This window comes from Halichoeres trimaculatus, unplaced genomic scaffold, assembly GCF_033239565.1.
Source record: "Halichoeres trimaculatus isolate MK-OKI-2021-1 unplaced genomic scaffold, fHalTri1.1 fHalTri1_scaffold_21, whole genome shotgun sequence".
NCBI classification, from domain to species: domain Eukaryota; kingdom Metazoa; phylum Chordata; class Actinopteri; order Labriformes; family Labridae; genus Halichoeres; species Halichoeres trimaculatus.
In genome coordinates, this window is record NW_027437199.1 from 13,891,854 (window position 1) to 13,917,563 (window position 25,710).

Genomic DNA, 25,710 nt, shown 5'->3' on the forward strand with positions numbered 1-25,710 from the left:
ACTGATGGTGAAAGTGCTGTTATGTTTCACAGGTCATGAGGCTTCCACTTGCACACTGATGTATTACACCACAAAACAACACCAACAAAAAGGAAACCGTCTTATATTAATTATATCTTTTAAAGGCGCAGATGGTCAGAGTGGGTTAAACTTGACTGTTTTGAGATGAGTCTTTACAGAGAACTCTATAGAAGTTCAGTTGTTTACATCATTGGTGCATGTTGCTTATTAAATTCTGTGCACGTTATCCATGAATTGATTTTTTAGGGGGGTTCACAGCATGAGCTCTGTTGCAGCTTTTGATGTGCTGCTGGTGTGTTTTTGTGTGTTGACAGCTTTGCGTTTCACATGAATAATTTTGAAAGAGAAAAGAGAGCATTAAGACGAAAAAAAAATCAGCCCAATATGCTACACTAAAAAGAGAATGGCACTGAGGGACAGGTGGAGGTGACAGTAGTGTATTTTAGAGTTTATAAGACTCTCACATAAGACACAATTTTCAGTTAATATCACAAGCTCTGCCTCAAAATTACTGTGGATTTAGGTTTTTATGAGCACATGGCCCTGCCAAATTAAAGCCATGCAGCTTGGATGTCTGGGGATTCATTCATGACTGAATGTCACACTATCATCCACTGGCATGTGTGTATGCTTCATTTCTTCTTCTCCCTTTTTTTCTGCTTGCAAACTCACTTCTCTTCTTTTTTTTACATGCAGAGCTGGCACATGGTGAAAACTATTCCTCTGTCCTCTCACAGACCTGCTCAGAGTGTTTCTGTGCAGTGATAAACATTCTTTGCATGAGCTGATGTGTCAATGCACTGTGCAACCATTCAACCACTCTTAACATTGACTCATTTCCTCTGGCTGTATTTAGAGAATAGTAAAAGAGGAAGCTTGTCCGGGCGGCAATTTCTAGCTAATATTTATGAGCTGGGACTGTAGTATGATGTATTATACACTTGGAAAGTGAATTATAGAAAAAAAGTTATTCAAACAGCACTTTTCATCTCCAGTCAGCCGAGTATAGATTTAAAGGAACAGTACAGAGTTTTCAATTAATGAAAGCATGGAACAAATTTGAAGTGTTCAGGAATATCTCAGCCAATGCAGCATCTAAAATAAAAATAAAAACTTTTATGACCTAAAATTGTAAAAGTCCAGTTCAAAAAAAAATGTGCATGTGTGCATGTGTGTATGTGTTTTACAGTATGCAGCTAAGACAATAGGTCTAATGAGGTCAGAGCAGATGGCTTAACGGTAACTGGTCACACATGACTAAACAGGTATTGGCTTTACATTCCTTGTTGTGTGTGTCATGCGTGTGTGTGAGTGTGTGTGTGTTTATGTGTGGGAGTGTGTGTTTGTGGAGGGGAGAGAGACTTCGTTGAAAGGGGTTAAATTAAATCAATGTTATGTCATCCATTGTTGCCTGGTCATGCAGTGATGTTAGGAGAGCTGAGGTGATAACGGTCAAATCGCTGTTTCTGCAGACTCTGGCCTTATTTCATCAAAAGCTTTGGTCCATTGTCAAATTTAATGTGAGTGAGTGAGAGTTGTTTCTGCTCATAATATTGTAGATACTGGGCTTTTGCAGTTTGATGTTTAAAATTTTAACAACTAAGTTGCATCACTAACGCTAGTTAAAATCTTTCCCCTAATAAATACAGAGGCCATGATACAATCCATATTGTGGTATGTGTTGAATTTGGATGAAGACCATCTCTTAGAAAGAATTCACTTCAACTGCCGTTCTTTATCATTAAAATAACAGCAAAGGCATAGTGTAAAGGAATCCACAACTTAAACACTTCCATTCAGGCCTTCTGTGATCATTGAAGTAAATTATAATATTCTCACAGAGCTTTTAAAGATGCAAACACAACATTGTATCATTTTAAAGCTTAAGAATAACCTAAAAAAATTGCTTTTTACTTGAATTCACAAGACTGCGCATCTGTCAGATCCTAGAACAACCCTAAAATGATGCCACATCTCATCTGTGTTGACACCATAAGTCAAGCAGTGTGGTATCATATCCTGAAAAGAACAAGGACCAAAAACAAAGTGTCCTGCCACGTTTAATGCAGCTTCCTGTCAATAAGCTGTATATTAAAGCCAAACAAAGAGACCAAAGTTCCCAGATGTCAATCATGTTGGCTTGAAAACAGCATTTTCACTCACTGCACACCTTTCAAGATGTGTGTTTTTACACTTAACCTGTGTTAGTTTATTTAGCAGCAAGACAGGAAAGACCAAACACAGACCAGCAGTTACAAATAACTTTTTCTTTTGCAGATTGCTCCTTTTGAAAAGTTGTTGTTCATTACAAGTGTCCATTCATCTGTTTCTGGTGAGTCTTAGTTTCACTGTAAACATCATGTTGCATGAGCTAGTGAAGGTGTGAATGAAGCTTTGTAAAGCGTTGAAGCTCTCTAGGCAAATGGTTCACAAAAAGTTAATTTCATAAGGCTTCGTGTGCACACTGATGCAAATTAATCACCCAACACATGACACACCCAACATAAAACACGCCGAAAACATCAGACACATACCACATACAGGATACGCCAGACGCACCCAAAGCACCAGACAAACACAATGCAGCCAACACACTAGATTCACCTGATAAATCTGACACACCTTACACTTGACGCTAGGGATGCACCGATCCGATCCTGGTATCTGTGAAAAAGTATCGGTCCAAACTTGACTCTAAGGCTATAATATGATTTCGTCTGCGAGGTATAAAATTTTACAATCAAATAGGCATTTCTGTAAATTCTGGCGCATTTTTTTAACCAAACTGCTATTCAACTTCAGTGATTCCATATGTACTTTTTTGTCTTTTACTCAAAACATTACCAGTCATATCCTACAATAGGGCATACAGGTTATTATTTAACACTAGCATTGGACCAGGATCGGTATCACTTGATACCCAAAGCGCAGGTATCCGTATCGGTATCAGGACCAAAAAAGTTGGATCGGTGCATCCTTACTTGGCACACCACACACACACACACAATGCAGCCAGCCTGATCAGGCAATCAGGTTTGCCTGATGAAGGTCCAGCACTTGTTTCTTTTGCAAGTTGGAACCTCTTCCTGAATCTGTGAGGCTTCAAATGCCACCAGTGACATCACTTACCCTAAATAAAACAAGCATTGATACACACTTCATTAAATTTTCCTGACACCTAACGCACCCAACAAACAGTGTCCTGTCATTTCTAACTCTCTTTACATGAACAGCTGTTGGGTAAAAAAAACTAACGTGGCATTTAAGCACTCGATGAAGACATTAAAATACTGTCTTCTACATGATTGATGAGAAGTAATTGTATGCACTCATTGGTCTACATGTAGAAGAAGGTGCTCGCCTTCCTCTCTATTGTTTTTAAGCTGCGCCCCTAATTGATTTGTTGTTTCCCCCCTGTGCCCCCTTCCTAAATGCAGTCTGAATCCGCCCCTGCTCCAAATAGAGCTGTTATGTTATGAGGTGTTTGTTTGCTTTTGGTTTCTGCAGTGTTTCTCCAAGACACCAAAGCCTTTTGAGATGTGATTGGTCAATACTACACAGATCAAAAATGTGCTAAAAATAGACCCGAGAAAACCCTTCAGACCAAACTCAGGCTACTTTGTAAACATCCAACATTTTTATGTAGAAAATGTAAAAACAGATTAAGGGAAATAAATAAGTTTTTCATTTGGGGGAATAAATTCTGCCTCCATGCCAAGAGATGCCAGTCTAGAGATGTAGGCATACATTCAGTCATCTGGAACTGAGCTAGGGGGAGAGAGCTAGCACATTTACATGGTGACCTATATTTTGTACAAAAGTGTGAGTTCTTGAAGTGTGCATGTGTGTATGTGAGTGTGTGGGTGCAGGGGGAAATGGCGTGTTTGTAAGTGTGTCCACAGCTACATCTGGCCCCTGGTTTAGTCACCACCATGAGATACACACGCACACATGCAAAAAAATGCAAAGACAGAGTAACTCTTCTTAAATGATGCTACCATGGCAACAAGTAGCTGACAGGTTGGAGAAGGAAAAAATAAAGAAATCCCCTGAAGCTCGACTTTCCTGTCTTCATTAAATCCATAAAATCACTTGCACTCCGGCTCGCAGGAAGACAGCGATAAACACTTAGTGACTAAATCTGTAGATTACATTTCACATCTGACTTTCTCTTTTCACGGGATAAAGTCAGCTCAAGATTGCACTCTGCTGTTGACAAATTCATCCCAGATCTTCAAAATAGAGCACAAGTGTTATATTATCTAAAGGTTTAGACAGTTTTCAAATGAGGAGATCATACCAGGCAGGAAATACAAGTTTTGTTGGGAAATGGGAAATCATCTGAGAGTTAACAGAGTCTGATCTTAAAAACTACCACATTTACAAAAGATCTGTTTCAAAAAATAGAAAACACATACTCGATATTTTCAGGTATTTGAACTGAAGACACAAATAGAAATGAGAAACAGTGTTTGGAAACTTTCAAAAGAAACTTGGTGCTCTGCAGGGGCTCAGCCATCAGTCAGCTGTTAAAGTGGTCAAGGCAGAAACCATTTACACCTGCTGCTGCTCCTTTTACCACAGCACTACAATCATTACAGCCCACCTGTCAATCTCAAGGGATGAGTGAGATAAGTGAGACAGCCGAGGAGGAGAGTGCACGGACGACAAAAGGCGATAGAGCAGCAGGGAGCACAAAGGTACCAGTGCAAAGAGGAGGTGATAAAGAAAAGGCTGGAGAAAAGCAGCAAGAGGAGGGGAGGGGGAGACATGGATGAGACAATAAAGGAAAAGGTGGAGTGTTGAGGACAGGAGTGGGAGGAGGAAGGAAGTCAGAGGGAGAAGATGAAAGAAGGGGGGTGAACAGTGCACACACTCTGCAGCACTGTACGGATGATTTCCATGCTGATATTCTAAGAAGTTAGCACAGACACACACACACACACACACGTGCTGTCTCTCTCTTCCTGCCCACGCTTACACCAATTAGGCTCCCACAAACATACGCTCACAAACACACACAGGCACACTCACACAGCACAAATTTCACCCTCCATGAGAAAGGTGCCGTGCGCTGCTGTGCAGAAAACATGCAGGATTATTAAATTGAATAATGCAGGGCTTGACTCTTTTTGGGGGCTGTCTGCTCCGTTTGCCTCTCTGCCGGCAGAAATAGCTGAATATGTATCAAATATTAAAGGCAAAAAACGACTGCTGGTTCGGTTTAAGCCCCAGTGGTGCTTTTGAAGCTGCATGATTGTACGTCTGGCAAGAAAAAACGCCAGCAGCTCAACAGTTTGACCCCATCTCATGCATCCATGGACCGAAATTTACAACAAGGAACTAATTGCACCAAACATATGTTGACAACATCTGGCTATTATTGAAATTATATATGTTTGGATAATATTTCAACATATTGCTTCATATTTTTGTTTACTGCATATCAACATGATATCCAAAAGTTTAGTGCAACTGCAGCTTATCTAATCATTTCAATCAGCGATGAGATTTAAAAATAAAATGGGATAAAGCAACAAAACATGATCCTTAATGAGCAGGAATGTGTTAGTGGTGACTTCTTTTAAGAGACGAATGGGAAATGCTGAGAGCAGAGAAGAGGAGAGGGGGAAGACACTCAGAAACTAGTCAGGGCCTGGAGTTATGGTGTGCTCCATTTGTACTCGGAAGACAGAATTTTTGATCCCTGCGTGGGAACGCCACATGAGGTCGGGATTTCCGAGTTCAGGGGTAAACAGTAAATAAGCTCCTGTTAGATTCTTTTGATTTTAGAATTTCTGTCTAGTGTATTTTGCAATAAATCAGCCATATACGTAGTATTATTCAATGTTTATATATAGAAATACTGCTGTTATGGCAAGTTTTTCCCACTTGGCAACTGGAAGACTTGACTTTGAAATGACATCATTCCCATGCTCGACTTCTCAGTTCCAAGTACAAATGGAATGCAGCGCTGGACCCGCAACTGCTGCAACAGGGACCAAAGTCATGTGTGCCTAAGCGGCTCAGCCTACGTTGGCGTCTTGCCACTTCCAGTCTTGACAAATGAAACCAATATGGAAGTGCTATAGACTACACGTTCCTCAATCATCTCTGGAAAAGCTCTGGAATCCCCATAAGGTGCTTTTCATCAGCGAGAACTAAGGCCTTTTGAGGAACTTCCTGTGTTTGGAGCAGAAACAAAGGTCTAAATTGAGCTCAACGGTAGCTGCTGTATACCTTGAAAAGTCCCCGCTCAGACGTAGTTCTATGTGTACGGGATCTGAGGTGGATATTTCCACCATGCTGGATGCTGGAAATCTGATTGGGAGAGTACCTGCAATGTTACTAAGTGCATTTCACCCACTAATTTGCAATAACTTTTATTCCCCATACATCTCTGGCTTGATACTTATAATCATCAAGACATCAGGCCACGAGAAATGTGGACAACAGTGGGGCTTAATGGCAAAGACCTGTTCAGCATTTCCTTTAAGATGACATTAAGGCTTCAAAACTCTGCTCCAGAAACAGAATGGTGGTATCACCAAAATTGTGCCCATGCAACAAACAGACAATGAAAAGAAGTGGGAAAGAACCCACAAATCAATCAATACACATACCATCAGGACACTCCTGTAATGAAGCAGCCTTTATAAAAGGTCTTGTTCGCAGCAGGAATAATGAGACAGCACAGCAGGAAGAGCCCAGATGTGATCAATTATCCAAATTAATGCTGTGTGTCATTTAGTCATCCTAGTCTCAGGGTATTGTGTCAGCTGGCTCAGTGGGGTGTCTGTTTTATAACATTGGAGGCTTCCTGTTTGAAAAGTCATAATCGCTGTTTTGGTGAAGGTCTATTACTGGGTCACATTCACCAGGGTTGGAGGTCTCAATAATCCCAGGTACACTATGACCAGCTGGGCTGCCTGCTTGTCCAATGAGCGGCCAATCAGTAATGAAGTACAAAAAAACATAACAGCTGTGCTTTGATTAACTTGTTCAATTCTCAGTGGCAGGTGGCGAGAGAAAATGGGAATAGGATTCTTAACCTGAAGCAGCTTTTAATCAGTCAATCAACACTGAAATATGATGAAGCAATCACTGGCATGTGAAACTAATCTCTCTTTCAAAGTGGATAACTCTGGGGGGGACTTCCCTTCACCGTTGTAAATATTTCTTACAAGCATCTAGCCTTGTTTAAAGGCTGCTATCAAACATATATGAGGCACAGCTACATGCTACACCACTGTGTTTCCAACAGTTTTTAACTACCTACACCATACAGCAGTGGCCAACAGGTCAAGACCCACCACCACCTCATAAGCAAGTGCAACACAGATTTTTAAAATGTGTCATTTACTGGCAAACAACAAACAATGTTTGGAAGCCAATATGGAAGAGGATAATGTAACAAAACAAAAATGCAGTTCCTTGAGTGTCCACTTGAGGCTGGCTCCAAAAGCCCTAAAAACCAATTGACACCAATATAAAAACAAAAAAAATGTTGTTTATTACATCAAGTTAAACCTGGTTACCATCTGGTACAAAAGCAGCTTTGGTGTGGAAAAACTTGCATTAGACAGGACCAGGTTTGATCAGCTTCCACATTACCATGACCACAACTGTGACATGTTAGAGTGTGTCTGAGACACCATTCTACCAAACTGCATTGCGTCAAAGAAAACACAGAATTAAGAATTGTAAACTCTGATTTCCACAACTGTTTTCTAGGAGCATTCACAACCTCCTGAAACTGGTTTTGCAACCATTTAAACTGCATAACGTACAGACATAGCATCTGTGATGTCACCCATCTGTTTCTGAGACAGAGTTTTGAAGCATATTGCCAGCAGGAGCCATATCAGAAACGAGGGAGGGTGCCTGTCTGTCAGTCGAAGGAGCTGTCCCAGTATATCTTTCTAAACTCATTTATAAAAAAAAAAAAAAAGATTTACCTCCATATAGCGTGTGCCATTGGAAAGATGAGCTATTCAGACTGATGTCATTTTTGCACCAGGCTGTAAACATGTTCATTTCTGCTGTAAAGATAATCTTTTTTGTTTGACGTGTATGTGGACAAGCCGCAGTTTTTAGCACATCTGTATTGTCATTTCTCTTTGCCAGGGGTTGCTGCTTGGTTGTAACCCAGTTTTTGGTACTGGTTTGTCAGGCTCCAGAGGTTACACTAGCTGAGCTCTCTGCTCCTCAGAGTGTCCTGCTGGATTTGATCTCCTGTTTTTCAGGAGCAAACCAGGAGAAAAAGGAGAGTATTCAAAAAAGACAAGGAGGACAGAAGGAAACAGAGCTGATGTAACTCATGAAAATAACAAGTGTTGTTAGAGAGAGCTTCTACCTAGTTACTTTACCCTGTAACCTCAATTTTACACCGTGGATTTGCCAGTGGAGGCCACTGTTTTGTTTTGTCTTAGCTGGTGTTGTCTTTCAGTCTCAGTCTGCAGTAAAACTTTTTGATCATAACACTGCAGAGACTTAAGCAGAGAAACAAGAACTGCTTCTTTGTGTGAAGGGAAGCAGTTCTTTTCTGCAGAATCAATGTCTGTGAATGCATTCATGGGCCCTCACACACACACACACACATACACACACATACAGAAGGCAAGAGAGAGAAAGAGGAGGCAAAGTCTGAGGCTGACAAGATCTAAGCTAGTAAATGAATCTATTATGAATGGCAGAGAAAGAACTGCACGCACACCCACACTCATCCAGAGATATCTCCTATGTTAATGACGGATTGTCATGCACGTCAGCAGCCAGAATATCTAACAATCAGACCTGTCAGTTTATTCAAAATAAGAAAAAAACCTGAGGGTATGAATCAGAGTCCCTGTGTGCTCCTGATGTGATCAGTGGCATCTAGACGTGTCAATATGAAAAGGTTTTTGGAGCAGGAGAAGACCAAGGTTGAGACTGTGCGCATGGAGTTACCTAGTTAAATATTAAATGTGGCACACTTGCTCTCTGAACTGATTCAGTGTTTTTTTCTGAGCATGTCAAGTGTAGGTTAACTTTAACTCAAAGCAGAAAAGGATGTAGTAAACAAAAAGCCTCTGCTTCTATGGCACCACCTATATGGTGTTACCTAAACCAATCACAGTCTCCCTCCTTATAAGGAAATGCAGTCTGTTATTTACACTGTGAAAATACTGAAATCTTATCAAGTGTTTTTCTCTTGTTTTTAGTAAAAAATGTATTTTTAGACTTGATATGAGCCACATTCACCCAACTAGTCCAGAAAAATGTCTAATTTCAAGTTCTTTAAAGGTGAATATGAGATCTAAATTGCCTGTAACAAATAAAAAAAATCTGCCTGTGGGGTAAGAGAAATGTGCTTGTAAAGATTAGAATAATTTCTTGATACAAGCACATTTCTCTTACCCCACTGGCAGATTTTTTTACTTGTTACAGACAGTTTAAACCTCATTTTTGTCTCTAAATAATTTGTAATAAGACATTTTATGGACTAGTCAGGCAAATGTGGTTCATATCAAGTCTAAAAAGACATTTTTACTGAGAATAAGACAAAACACTTGATAGGTTTTCAGTTTTTTGCTGTGTAGGACAAGTTGGAAAGGCCGGATTATTCGACATTAACGTGAAATTTGCTGCTGTTATGAACATCAAGCCATTGTGGTTCAAACTGTTAAACTCTTGAATGACAAAGTGCATAAATTACATCCTTGTTAACTCAGCTGCAAGTAGGACACAAGGACAGAAAATAGGAGACAGGGAGCGTGTTTCTGTGTAAAGGAGAACACATACACACCTCTGCATGATTACCTCATGTCTCCCACAGGGCTCCAAGAGCAGCCACACTGGCTGAAAAACAACTGGAGCAGAAGAGCAGCCAGCCTAAAGTATTTGGTGACTAAGAGAGCGGTGGAGAACATGGTGGGTGGTGAACACATGCATGTACACAGAGAATGAGACACATGCGAGATGAGAGAAGGAGGCAACAGAGGCGAGCAGCTTGATGGAGGAGAGACACTCAGAAACCGAGATCAAAGACCCAGCATTCCCTTTTTCTTTAGTTGTTGTAGCAGGGAAACCTCTGCTACAGTTTTTAGATCTTCATGGGATTTAGAGACACTCTGGTAACAACACTGATGATTCACATCAACAAAGACATGCTAATGCACACTTACAAGGATTATAATCAACTCAGATTAAGAGCTTCAGACAAATTACCAGTCACACAAAAATGTTCACATAATAAAAAATTGCATCCTTCCCACTGCAGGACAAGAAGAGGCTTTCAAGAGCTACTCAGATGGTTTGGTATGATACAATTGAATACAGTACATTTGAGTGACTATTAGGGCCGTCAGCATTAACACATCACTCATGACGGCATTAAGGTCAGAAGGTAATGTGTTAGTTCTTTTGAATCACAGTTAAGCTTTTGCTTTGCCGTATGACAGGGAATAATGACACTGCTGCGCTCCTTAATGCCCCATTTCATCTGAAAAACCCTCCCAGACACATTTGGTATCAAATAAGACAACATCACAGAAGCACTTAAAGCATGAGCTACCACCTAAGATCAGTGAACAGCAATTTAAAGCCAGAAAAACACAGTTTCTGAGTGTGCAAACCACCACAGACCTGTTGCTTGGATCTAAAGAACGACCACTTGTTAGCATGCAGAGCTACCTTTACAAGGACTTTAAGTTTCATGAAACGTGTGAAACAGTGCAACTTACTGGAACTTCTAAAATGTGCAATTATGGGATAATCAATAAAACAAACTGACACTTTTTGTGTTAAATGCAGTTTATTAATAGCTTTAGAGCCAGGGTTTCTGATTTGGAGACGTAGCTGTGCATCTCGAAGGGGCTGTTTACTCAACAATGGTTTCAAGATGAAATGCAAAAGTATTAAGTAAGTAAGTAAGTAAGTAGTTGTAGCTGCATTTTGATCTCACCTTTACGCAGAAACTGTGTTTCTGTCGACCCAAAACGCAAACTTTTGAAAACGGCCTTCAGAGTGGGATTTTTCTGAACTGCTGCGGACACTGTTGCCGTGTAAACAGTAAGTCTGTGTTTTCAGTGGAAACGCCGATGTCACGCTCAACTTTGCGCAAGCGCATACAACAGTCCAACAGCACTGTTGTTACTGTTGTTGCACCTGTTGCTCCACTTCTGCACTTAATATTTACCAATACACCAAATGATCAGCTCAACTCTACCTTGGTGAAGAGCTCCCAAAAGCTGCTTATGGACAAAACAGTTATACCGCTACCAACAGGCCTGGCATGTCACGACTTTTTCAGTCCCTTCATGTAAAATTTAAATGCAGATTTTTTTAACTGCGTTCCAAATAAACGTTGTCGTGTAAACAGGGCCCACATCAACCAGAGCTAGCAGGGGTAGTTAGCCAGACTCCTGTGGCTGGTGTTGGCTGGCCTAGCCTAGCCTCCTTACAAACAGAGAACAGCCAGAGTTTCTGTTTGAGTCAAGCATGGCGGTTATATAAATCAAACACTAGACAGGCAACAAGTTCACATTTTTAATGTTAGCAACACAGCGGCTAAGCACAACAGAGCCTCTGAGGCCAAATACTCTGGTGATCTGCGATCCTATAGCAAAATAAACGAGAAACTTTCAAACAGCCACAGTCAAATGCCTTACAGGGACTAGCGCAGCGACATTAAAGGAAGTGAAAGCTAATGGCAAAAGCAAAGAATAGATTAAATAAGCTTGTAATTCATGATGACTTCTGGTGATGGTCATCGAAAACCACTAAACCTAGAGAGAAATCTGTGTGTTTACTTCCTAGACAATGACAAACTCCTCAGTTTTCTCTGGATATCTGCTAAATTGTACCAATGATGAGACATATAACCGCATCTTTTCATTTCACGGCTAGCTGTCGAGTCTAGACCTGCTTATTTTTTGGGGGAAAGCACCTTGAAGTAACATCTGTTGTGGTTGACTGATAAAACATGCATTTAACATCAATGTTTCATTTCACTCACTGACTGTGTCTTAATGCAGTGAAATAATTTGTCACGTCAACAAATATGTAAAGAATGTCGAGCACATAAGGTAAATATCCACTCTTCACAACGACTCACTGATTGGAAAATGGTATTGCTATGATAGATGAACATATTACACACAGAAATCCTCAGAGAGTTGGAGGACACAGCTTTCAAACAGCCTTTCATCTTGTTCCTATTAGTCCAATCCTAATGATTCAGAGGTACTAATGACTGCTTGGTGGAAAGGTTTTCTTGGAAACTGCTAAAGTCTTGAAACAGGAGTAATCTGGTTCTGAATGTGAACGCATAAATCATTCATTGTCTGTCAGTTCACTTCCAATCATCTCATTTAGAACAAGAAACAGGTTTAGTCCAGAATCTTATAGACTTATAGGGACAGACATAAGTTTCATATGTGAAGTGTGCGTGCGTGTGTGTGTGTGTGTGTGTGTGTGTGTGTGTGTGTGTGTGTTTGTGTGTGTGTGTGTGTGTGTGTGTGTGTGTGTGTGTGTGTGTGTGTGTGTGTGTGTGTGTGTGTGTGTGTGTGTGTGTGTGCATGTTCCCCAGACAAAGCACGAGGGAGTATTGCAGCCTGCGTCGCCCCGAGGTAAGACTTGGATCAGGCAGAGAGAAGAGACATGGAGACAGACAGAGAGAGATGGGAGAGAAATGCAGAGACAGATACAGAGGTTAAAAAATAAAAAGAAACCAGCAAAATATACTCGACTTTATCTGTAATAAGCAACACATTAACATTCCACAACATTCTGTTTGTCTCCGTGTAATGTCTGATTCCTTTTCATCCTCCCTATCCTTGTTTCTGCACATCTAATCCAACACAGAACATCATATTCGATATTTTTGTTATTCTGTGGAAGAATAACTCAAAAAGATCCAGTGATAGGAAAAGATTACATGTATTATGGTTTTAAAGTTGCATGGCACAAACAAACTTGTAGTGTGGTAGTGATAATTTTAAATTATTTGAAAAATGTGCTGTTTCCGGATACATTTTCCTGGCAGAGAAACCCCCAGGTTATCAGAGTGCACCACCACACACAAACACACAAACACATGCACACAAAACAGATGGGGCCCTGGGGGTTGTCTTCTAGGCAGAAGGATCCCAGGGACCCTGTAGAGACTGAGGAGAGTACACATGGATGAGGAGCAGCAGGGACTCTTTCCTGCACACACACACATACACACATACACACATGGTGTACCTGCAGGTTTTAAAGACCTTTCGAAGCTACAGAGATTTTAATTTTGGAATGAGTTAAACCCAAAACAAACAAATCAAGCTGACATTGCCACAACCCCCAAAATAACAGAAGCTGGAGATAAAAATGAAATCAAAGCCAGTCTCTGCCTCACAAGAAGAATATCTGCAGATACAATGAGCACTATAATACAATGAAGTGACTTCATTTAAAACTGGGAACTTACAGTGCAGCTCAGTCACGGTGGAAAAACTACAGATTAGTGACAACTTCAATGAAAGCAGGCAGACCAAATAAGTACCAAGGGTTTGAGTCTAATAAGACTAAAATATGATTTGAGCAACTAAAACTTGCAAGACACAATATCTAGCAGCTAAGGATCCAAAAATCCATGTAGAGCTGATGCTGAACATTTGTTTGCAATAACATGAACTGCATCCCAAAAATCCTCAGAAAGATGCATTTCAAGATCCTCTGAAACCTTTTTAGCCAAAGGGTGCATCCTTTCCCCTAGCCACAGAGAGTGCACCTGATGCATACTTTATATCCCAGGCTACCTCAAATTCATTGTGCACTACTTCAAACAAGATGGCAGATACACTTCAAAAAATAATATTTTTTTTTTAAATAAAAACTTTATTCAGTGCAGCCTTAGCTGTCAGTGCAGACCACGCTGCCTACATCCTTTGTATGATGCAGCCAATGAGGATGGCCACAACTAAAGCCAATAGAAAAATTAATGATAAAACATTATCAACTTTTTATGAAAAGAGCATGTCAGTGTAGCCCTAAAAGAACATCAATGGTTTAGTTTAGTTAAGTCTAGTTAAGTTAATTTCGCCACTTTGAACATAAAAACTGATGTACACGTTAAAAGTCAAAATGAACAAATGTTGTGTTAATGCCATTTCTGCATCAACACCAAACAGTAAACAGCAACAAAACAAGGAAAAAGAAATCAACGTGACAAATCACAAAACATATACACACATGACATAGTTGTACACTTGTTGAACCCCTGTACGAGTAGAGCAGGGCTATTCGATTGAAAACTCAGCCGAGCCAGATTTTCAGACTAAGGACATGAGCTGGGTTGCACATTTTTAGCTGTAAACATCAGCTTTAATTAAAGTTAAAGAGACATGCTATTTTGAGCTGTGAAGGACTGTTAATGTTAGCTTTTTAAACACACCTGCTCAATAGCACAATGCATTGGGCTAGTTGCAAGGTTACGATAGGTGTTCCAGTCAATTTTGTAATAATTTCAGAATCTTGTTAAGAACTTTCAGTGTTAGAAAAAGATCTTTTTCATCAGACCCTAATCCTAATCACTTGGCGGCTGCTTTTGGGCCCCTCAAGGGTTGCTTTAGGGCCACATGTGGCCCACGGGCCACTAATTAAATAGCGCTGGTGTAGAGATACTTGAGGTTGTATAAGGAAGTAAATTCTGTCCATTGTTATAAAATTACTGATCTGTGTGAAGGTTTGGTAACTGGGGTTCATTATGTTTGCAAGCAGTGTTGTGAGTCGTCTACATCTCATGGATCTTGTTCTGTAACCATTTCCCTAAGTTTTTACTGTTTTCTCTGATAACCTCTTCTCTGAAAAGCTATTATTTCAAGTATTTTCCCAGCATGGTTAACAACATGCAGATCTTACAGTGTCTTTGTGGAGCTCTTTGTGGTTCATAGTGGTCAGCCCTCATTCAGAGAGATGTGGATACAGCCCAGTTTTACACTACTAATTTAACTTTCCCTCTCTGCCTCTCCCCCATTCAACCCCACTTCTTCTTTACCCGCTTTCACTCAATTTTCTCCCTCTTCTGCCCCCCTCTTTCTCTTACTTCCCTTTGTCCCCTCTGTACTTCTTACCCGGCTAAAACGCTGTGCACGGTGCCTCACAATGAAGTGCGTTTCTTTCACATGTTAATGTTTTTACTCACGACTCAGCGCACAGCACAAGGCAAGAAACAGAGCTGGTCAGAAAAACAAGACTGTGCTAACATGCGCACTCACACAGACACACACAAGACACAAGACCAGCTACAGTTACATTGAGTCCAAATGAACTGCCACTGAGTCACCTTCAGATCAGATGATGAACTTCAAAACCCAACAGAGAAGAAAATGAGAAAGGAAGAAAAAAAATCAGAGAATCAGTCTGACAGTGTGAAAGAAAGAGAGAGATTAATGAAAACCAAGACTGGAAAAGAAGGTGAAGAAGACATGGGTAGAGAGAAAGAGAGGATCTCCACTCAGAGGCTTTTCATCATTCATCATTTGAAGTATTCCACACTGAAAACACTTTGACACAGGATTAAAAATAAAGATTTACACGATGAAAACACGTGCTGCCTCTCTATTCATACTGCTTTGACAAAAATGACTCAGGACACGTGGAATAAACTAAATCTCACAGCTGCATTGGTACATGTGGTGACTCATTGCAATACAACAAGTCCATTAAAACATGGCTCATCACCAGTTTTCATTTTTCCTGCTGTGTGCAAAGATAATTTAACTGACTCTTTAAACTCATGGAAAATAATTGCTTGGTTCATGTTTTCCTTTCCCGTTATGCATTTTGGACACTGTTTCTGATAAACTTAAAATCAGTCTGATCTGCCTTACCGTTTATAGCATATTGTGATTGTCACCAACACTTTAGTCCTACTTTAATGTTATACTTTCTTTCAGCAGACTGTCTGCTACAATTTGGTGTTAGTTGCAGGGTTGTACCATAATTTGTTTCCTGACAGTGTTGAAAATTATGTTGACCCAGTACATATTTTATATTCTGGATCTTAGTATCCAGAATATTGCCAGGATCTGGATCGTACTTTTACACCTGTCAGAAATTATGGTGACCTTGTCTTGTATTGTTTTGCAAAGCAATGCGTCCATTTACAGTGGAGTTATATGGTGAAAACAGCCCTATCTCACAATGATAAAGAAGTCTTTAAAAAATCCTGGATCCAGACGGTGATCCAGATCACCTCCAAAATGTAATCACATCTTCCTTATCCCATTTTGAACATTTTCTGAAAATTTCATCAAGATCCGTTTGTTATTAAAGTAATTATGGCTATATTTTATTTCTTATAAACCTTAAGGCGGACCCTTTCCCCCGCACCGGGGTCTCTCCCGCCGACCCTGCTACATCTCAGAGCCATAGTGCTCTTAACAGGTGAACAAAGAGGTAAAAACGTAGTTCTGTCATCTGTTCTGATGTTTCGTAGTTTGTCTGAGGGTAGATCAGACAGGAACAGACAGGAACAGACTGATCTCTGACTGACGCTGTCTTGTAGGAAAGTACAGCAGTGCGCAAATTCGCACAGATGAGATGGACAGCAGTGGAACATCGGTGTCTCTGCGTCCTGTAAACTGGTATTTTAGCCTGATTAATCCATTCAAAAAGTTGACGCAGTGTTAATAAACTGAGTTTGTTAGATATCATAATACAAACGTACGATTCATTCACCTTTATCCTTTATTGTGTGTGTAATGGAGACGCAAGTCGATCACCACAGCGTTCTCTCACTTTTTCTCATCACTCATCCTTTTATACATTGTTTAATCAAGCTTGTAGCTGGATAAATAACAAACTCTTTATTTTAAAAAAAATCATACACTTTCTAATTTTAATTTTAATTTTTTTTTACAGGTCACATTTGAGCCAAAAAATCAGATTCAGGTCACTTTTGACTGCAGTGTGAACGTAGCCAAAACTGGTTTCACTAAACTTTACTTAGGCGTCTGTCGTTATGGAGGATGCCTAAAACCAACAGATTTATCAGAAGACACTGTATATTTTGATTTCTACAAACAAAGATAGAGTAAACTTTTTTCTGCAACAACAGCATCTTAACATACAAGCATTAACTTCAGCCAAGCTCACACAGAATAATTAGCTTCAAATGGCCTCTCAGTTATCAGTAGCAACCCACTAGGGGTCTTGGTTAATAAGTGTAATAGCTCCGTATTGGATCCCCTGATGACCTGTTAAAGCTGATCGTTCCTCCTGATTGCCCCCAACCAGTAAGAAGCTAATCCCTCCCTCCGGGACCAGCAGTGTCTGTCTGCGTCCGCTCTTTTGTTTCTAGTGGACCGCAGCTTAGCCCAGTGGGGGCTTTGAGCTGAGTTAGCTGAGGTCATCTGACATATGGTCTGAGGCTGATTGAGGCTCTCACGGGAGCTGTTAATGGATAATTCCCTTAATTCATGTGGTTTTCAGCCGGTTCACGCCAACTTTGCCAGTCTGATGGGACTGTGTCTTGTTGTCAGATTTAAGAGGTGTCAGGTGATTCTGACAGATGAGCCGACTGCCTACTGATTGCATAACAAACATCAATCATAGGAACTTCAGAAACTTTGGTTAAGTCACACTGTGTTATTGCTTACTCCAAAGCCCGTAGCAAAGATTTAGCATTTCTCATTCTACAGCAATGATTACGGTGTGACTTTCCCCAAAGTCTATCTAACTAATGCACGTCTTGGAATATTTTTAATGAAACTGACGCTAACCTCAAAGAGCTAAAGCTCATACTGACCTGAGTATGACCAGTCGATGTCCTCTGGGATTTTCCTCAGACCTCGGACCAAAGGCTCTGCTGCCACCACTACAGAGAAGAGATGTTAGAGGTAATTAGTTTTGTATATCATTCTCAAAGACACACACAACCATGACCAGCTGCTGTGAGACTTTGCCACATGGTGAGCGACAGGCTTTTCCTGTCTGTCATTCAGAGGATACGTTTCACGACTGCTCTGGAAACAGTCAGTAAGAGAAGAGAAGCCAAATGTGGTGACACTGTCATGTCTGACATCACTGTATATGTATGCATGTATGTGTGTGAATGGTATGTCAGCTGAGAAGCCTTTTTTTTTTTCTCTGCACAAGGACCTGAGATAGCCTTGGCACCATGAGCTACATTCAAAGCAGATGAAAAAAGAAACATTTTATTCTCAGTCATCAGTATCATTTCAGCTGCTGCAACACACTCAGTGACCTGATTCCCTCAGCAGCCTTTGAGCACACTAGTCCTTTTATCAGTGTAACACACTCAGGTTCCTCTGTTAGGACCAACCTTCAGTCTGAGTAATAGACACTCTCACATACAGACCACTTAAACCCTTCAAGACGATCATTGTGCAAGTTTGCTGAAAAATATTCTTTCATTTTTACATACTGTAGTGCAATTTTTTGGAGTATCTTTATTTTCTTCACATCAGTATGACCCTACGCTGGGCTCTTTAGGTTTTAAGGGTTCAAGAGGGACCAGTATCACTTAACTTTTTTCCAGCACACACAGTCTTCTATTTCATGGTAGTGGTTTTCACTCAGGGACGGGGGGAAACAATATCGTGTGAAGTCATTGGATTCAATGTGTGTGTCTGTGTGAGTCAGAGTACTTCTTGACACACTGTTTCTTGTACCAGCCAGGACTCTGCCAATGCTAAGCTAAGCTTGTGGTGCAGCATTTTCAGATTTTATAAAAACACTTTTTTCAGGGGACAACTATTTACAAGGCTGTCACTTGAAATGATTAAGGATATCTGAGGATTGTTGTTGTTGTTATAGTTGTAGTTGTTGTTGTCTTAATTAAAAAAGGAAATTACAAGGTCTTTATCGGGAAATAGAGCCACTATTCATTAGTAAACAACATATTTATAGCCAAACAACAGCTGTCACAAGGATTCAAGTACTATCTAATATTTGCATTGAGAGGGATTCTGGGAAGTGTTTGAAAACTTGTGTTAACGTTTGTTAATACTACACTCCATATATGGTGAAGTTCATATTCTTAATAATAATAGTATGTAAAACAGAATTTACATCCCAGCAGACCATTGCTAGCTAATGGTATAAGGCTTTCTGTCCATAGTTCCACCATAAATAGGCTTCCTGATGGTTTTATTGCTTTGTGTGCCTTTTAAATAGGAACCTGGTTGTATTAAAGGTCCCATATTGTGCAAAAATCACTTTATTAAGTCTTTTAGTGAAATTTGTTGGTCTTTGGCTTTCCTCCCAGCTCACAAAATGTGATATTTAATGACAAAACCTGTATTTAGTAGTGCTTGTGAATGTAAAATCTTGACCTAAAATGAGCTGTTTGGATTTTGGGGATTTTCTGACGTCAGCGATTCCCTTTTTTTGACCAATCAGGAGCAAGTCTAACCTGATTGGTCCACAGGAGCAGATACCCCCAAACCCCCTCCCTGCAGGAGAATGCTGAAGTTGAAGAGCCATCACTGCTCTGTTTTTGGCTGTAAACAGCCACATAGTTCCATGCACAAGCTTCCCATCTCAGAATAAGACAAGTTTAAGTGGCTAGAGTTCATTTATCAGGGAAATGTGCCAGCTACACTCAGTAAAACTGTGCACGTGTGTGCTACTCACTTCACTGCCGACTGCTTTTCCAACTTTGGACAGTAGAACAGAGGGCTAGCAAATAGACTGGTCCTGAATCCAGGCGCATTACCAACCATCCACCAACAAACCTCGGACCCTGGAAATGTGAGTATTTTGAATGCTGTGTGCTGTGGAGCAGATGTAAGAGCTTTTCCTCACTGTCCCCCCTGTCTCGGTGTTAGCTTCAGGATGCTAACTGTAGCTGCTGTTATCCTGTTGTTTTAGCCTGTAATGTTACGGTAAACAAGCTTTGCTGTTTTCTAAACATTGTGCACTCAGAGCTCGTGGTGCCGCTCTTAGTGACACGGAAGAGCAGGGCGGTATCAGCGGTAGCTCATTTATATATGAAGGTCACGCCCACTAAATCAGAGCGTTCTGAACAGAGGGGCTATGAGAGCCTGGAAACAATGCTGCTGTGCTTGATTTATTGGCTTTTTGGACCAAAACATGTAACTACCATTTCATGAAGACATCAATGATCCATATTACACAGCAGAAAAGGAGCAGAATACGGGACCTTTAAGTACCTGGTTCTGATTGGTCAAAACTCGTAACAGTGGTCATTCAATCTTAATAGTAAAGATTAACACTAAGGACAACAAGATCACATGGCGAATCAAATCAGTGCAAGAAAAGCTATCCAGTACATTTATCAAATGATTGTGTCATCATTCCTGGTCACTGTGGTGCAAAACATAAGTTTCTGAAGCATCAGTAAAAGCACTGAAGATATTTTAATGATACTTTTGATTGATCATGCTCCAACATGACTGTCAGACTCTTAAAAGTAAAAGAACATACAATCCAGAAAAGAGCATCAAAAGAGTTTCACACCATCTGAGTTTCCTCCGTGTTTGACACCACAGAACTAGAAATAATGCTTACAATTATCATAAGCAAACTATTGCTAGCCTAAGAGAGAACACAGATATACCAAAAACAGACATGGCATGTTATCTGTTTCTGTATTTTGCAGCCACAAATTTAGCATACACAGGGGTATTGGCAGCGATACTGTTGAGCAAAGCCTGTTTCTGAGCTTTTCCATGTAAATACAGAAGATTACAATATCAGAATTTGCCTGAAAGAAAGTGGCTAGTAACACGATGAACAAAAGAATAGACACAGCATGAGAATAAAATACTAATTCCACTTTTTCCTAATAAAAATAAACATGAAATATTCTGGAGGATAATGAAAGACCAATGGAAAGCCAGATTTAGGTCATCTATCACCATGATGCTTGTTTGTATAGCACAGATGAGCACAGAATAATCCTATTGTTTACTGTATACAGCATCCGATAAGATGTTAGGAAATTAAAGTATGTGCGTGACAGAGTGCACTCGTTGAGTCCCTTTGAACTGTGTTGTTGACCTTTTGAAGGCATGCAATGCCGTGCATCTAACTTTGAAAACAAAACCCTTCTGCATCATCTGTAAAATATTCTGCAGCCATGAATATTTATATGATGCCACAGGGGTTTAATGTTGTACTTCACACTTGTTCATCTCACTTCTAAATCTTTCCATCTTTTCTAAAAAAAAAAAAAAAAGGGAGCATTTTCACATGCTGCAGGTTCCAAGCAGCTCTAATAATCTGAATTAAAAACCAATTACAGATGGATTAGATTTAGGTAGGAGGACATGCTTTGTGTTTAAAGAAGGTGATTTGGTTTTCATAGAGGTTGATTGGATTTGTTTTATGTTACTCAAGTGGATTGGACACAGTGATATCATATCATAGATCAACATAAACAGCCACTGACAACATTCAGTGTTCTCAGTCAGACCGCACTCGATCTATTATGGCAGGCAGAATAACATCCTGCAGGGACAGAAATGACATAAGGTCTCTCTTTAAAGTAAAATAACTGAAATGCAGAAGCTGGGGAAGCCATGTACGAGAGAACCACATGTGTTACTGAAACACCAAGTTGAGACTCATTTTGAAGCGTGAGTAGAAACAGTAGAGGATGACAGGCCATCTCCAGTCATATCATTTGCTCGCTGAGTTAGCATACGCTGTTGTGCTGCCTCTGGGGCAAAGAAGATTAACAAGCTCATTGTGAAAATGTTGACTGGAGATTTTGCGCATGTTAAGAAAAATGGAGGGGGAACACTTCCTCCAGCTGATGGCTTTAGCACAGTCAGTGTACAAGCTGCCATGGGTTGAAAAACAACAGCAGCAAGGACGAGGGTGAGGTGTTTTAAAGTGAGTTAGAAAAATATAGCCTGCACAGTATATAACAGCAAAATATACTGTCTTTCTTATTTATTGCACAAGCTTCAGCCTTTTATTGTGCTTCTATTCCAAATAGCCATAATGTGAAAACAACTCATTTTGCAGCCACAGTGATAATTACAAAACAAACAGCAGTTGTGTGGTGCCGTCAAACCAGTGCTTCTTTTTTTGCATGCATCAAATTTTTAATGACTGAAAATATTTCATTTATAAACTGTCATTCAAACAGCCATCCTAGTATGGAGAATGAAACTGCATGAAGTCACAAGTTTTTCTTATAGTTTCTTTAAGAAATAATGAATTGTAAAATGAAGCTTGCATAAGTTCATGTAGGACACAGGAGTCATATGTCCAGCTGTTATCAGCTGACTGATTTAAATCCTAGTTTCCAAACCCACCAATCACAGCTCTTTCTTACCATCAAGTGATTTATTTAAACACATTTTCACTCTCACTAATCCCTGCTTCATCCATACTACTCACACTCTGCTGCTGCTGTTGGTTAAGATATATGATAAAGAAATAGACAAAAAAAGGGAAGAAACTGATAAAAAAAAAAAACCTGGAAAACATCACCTTAATACGTCAGCAATAAACTGGGGAGTTGATTTATGATTTGATTTTGCAGAACATCTACTTGTCTTTAGAATGCCTTTTTTTCAGAATACTTGTTGATCACATTCATTCAAACACAAAGAAGGAAAGACTGACGAGGGAAATCTGGAAATCCAGCTAAAGGGGAAAAAGTGAAGAATGGAGTCGACAGTGGGGTTTCAGCACTGACAATGGATTCATTAACATCACACTGTGAGAGGTTCTAATCTAATTTGATTTTGGCATTCCATAGAGACACACACACACACACACACACACACACACACACACACACACACACACACACACACACACACACACACACACACACACACACACACACACACACACACACACACACACACACACATATCCCCTGAGGATTGCGTGTTGTTTCAGTATTCAGTAAGAGATGTGTGAGGGAGCAGAGTTTTAGTCGGAACAGTCAGTGCATTTGGAGCATTTCCTTAGCTCCAAATAGGAACAACACTTGATTGATTAAAGAGGAATCTAAAAATGCACATCCACCCTAAAATTGATCTGTGTGAATAACTAAAGGAATTGCAAATAAAAGAACACAAACAGGAAAATGTATTTTATCGAAACAGGCATCACCACAATTACAGTTAAACTCAATACTAACATTTCAAGAATTGTCCACTTATCTGCATGTGGCTGTTTTTGTGCGTCTGCGACATCTAAACTGAAACAAGTTTCTTAGGCCCCATTTACACATTTCATGCAAAAAAGCTAAAACGCTGTGGAAAAAATCTGCACAGATCTTTATCTTAACACAGAAACACTGAGGGACATAAAACTTTGTAGTAAGCATACCAGGCCTGTGAGTGGCGCTATAACTGTCTTGTCCAGAAGCTGCTTTTGGTAGATCTCCAATGAAGTAGAGTTGAGCGCATCAACTGGTGTATTGGTGAATGCTAAATGTAGAAGTGGAGCAACAGATACACATTTTGTTGAAAGACAGTCAGCAGATTCAGCAGAACAAGCACAACATGGTAATCTACGACAATTGGACTGTCGTATTGTTGCGCTTGTTTGAAGTGGAGCTAGTCGTCATGGTTTACATGGCAACAGTAGCGGCAGCGTTTCAAAAAAACCCCACTCTGAAGGCCGTTTTCAAAAGTTTGCAATTTAGGTCGGCAAAAACACTGGGTGAAACGCAGCAATATTTTTGCGTTTCACCCTAAAACCATTGTCTTGTAAACTGCATAAACAGCCAAACACGAAGTTTGTAAACAAGGCTCTTGACTTGTATCAGAACATACAGATGTTGATTTTACAGGTTCATCTTCCAGTGATCATACAAGGAACAAATGATTTATGTGATACTTTTGGATGTTTCTCTGATCATTTGCTAGCACTTTTTTAATGTGAAATTTTATTTTGGTTATCTGCTTCCACATCATGCTATGACCAACACTCCAAAAGACCACACATTTCATTGGTTTGGCCATGTTGAACAAATGGAGGTGAATCATGTTGGTTGTCTGAGTATTTTAGTTTTTGTTTTTATAATTTGAAATGAGTATAACATGTCATTCTCTCATATTGTGAAGATTTAGCTTTCATTTATGACTTTGTCAGAATTACAATTGTGTTAAATGGTAAAGTTGCAGTTTTTCTATTAATATTAATCTTTTATTTTCACTTGAATGTTTACTTTCAAATGTTGTCGAATTAAAAAAAGAAAAAGAAACTGCTGTTGAGCTTAAGTACTGTTTTTTTGTGTGTGTCAAGGACATCTTCTTCTCCTGAAGGTTTTTCTCTGTGAAACCCCCAAACTCAAAGTTCAGACTCTGCCTGTGGTTTAGAGGCTGACCAAGGACAGCAGAGCTCTGGGTCTGAGGGCAGATGAAGACCGCTGGATTCATCATCTTCCATTTCCCGCACTATTTTTGTCATCTCCACTGTCTGTGGTAAAAGCAAAACAATGTCTGAAATAAATGTGGGCTCCTGGTGCCTGTGAGCTTATTAAGAGAGAAAAGGATTTTAACAAAGCCGCCTCGAAGAATTCCTCAACATCTAACAAGATATCCACTTTTCATTATTTTGTTAACATTTTCGGGTGATAGGTTTGCTGCGGTTGAGAAGTTAACCAAACCAGTATCATTCTAAAACCAGAGAAAAAGCAACTTTTTTTTTTTTTTTTAAGAAAAAAAAGAATAGCAGTTTTTGATTGACACTTTGGTCCATACAGGCATGTTTGACATCTCAAAAGCAGTGCTGGGCTGCAGACACATTCAGCAGCTGTCAGTCACTGAAGGCAGCAGGAGAAAGAAAGGATGAGCAGGTAAAGAGCCAGCAGCAGAGAGACACCGGGGCTCAGCTTTAAGAGCACAGCCGATAGAAATGGGACTTCAATGCTGCTGGCAGGCCATGCATGAAGCTAACAGCTGAATCACTGTATTATTCCACCCATCTGCACTTTATCTGCTTTATCAAACATCCCAGGAGGCCCCAGAGATCTTGCAACATGGCATTTCTGTGGATGGTGTTTTATTCATTGAGGAAAGGTCGCCAGTCATGCATTTTAACAATGGGGATCCGTTTCATCCTCATGCATTCATATGCCTTATCTTAAATATCTCTTTTCTGTGTATTAAAAAAAAGGCTTCTGTTTAACTTGACCTATGACCTGTGTTTTGGGATGAGTGGTTACGGCTCCACGGCTGGCTGTAAGAGACAGAACAACGGAGCCAAGCGAGGATGTATGCCAGACACCTGATACCCGGACTGCAGCCGCTCTCATGCTGGAGTGTCACTGAGGAGAATTTACTGCAAGAGCACCACTCATAAAAATGTGATACGGCCAAAACATGTGAATGTAATGTGAAAGCTGGGACCACTTAATGTCAATGGTAAAATCTCAATCACAGCCAGGCGACTGATCTGATGTCAGAAACATGGTCACTTAATTCTGTTAAAGGTGGGATTTGGATAGAAAAATGTAAAAGCATGACAGAGAGGGCATGACAAAGGTTTTACTGATCTTTAAAAGCTAATAACAGGAGTTCTGTGAGTTCTGTTACTTTTTATGTTGTTTTTGAGCGTTTATTTCATTTCAGCTACAATCTAGAGTGAGGAATATGAATTATGTGTGATCACTTTACAAAAATAAACAAAATGATAAAATGAATAAAATTATAAATGTATATACATGCTTGCAATTATTTTCCCCACAAAATAATATAAACA

The 25,710-nt window shown here is 40.0% G+C and overlaps 1 protein-coding gene across 2 annotated transcripts in view; it reads right to left on the bottom strand.

Annotated features, from left to right (window-relative positions):
- The window catches only part of ptprz1b (protein tyrosine phosphatase receptor type Z1b), an 82,268-nt gene that overhangs the window by 34,068 nt on the left and 22,490 nt on the right, over positions 1-25,710 (bottom strand). For both annotated transcript variants that reach the window (XM_074698125.1, XM_074698124.1), the window contains exon 2: positions 17,798-17,866. In XM_074698125.1, coding sequence (XP_074554226.1) covers positions 17,798-17,866 — 69 coding nt within the window. The remainder of the gene's footprint in view (positions 1-17,797; positions 17,867-25,710) is intronic.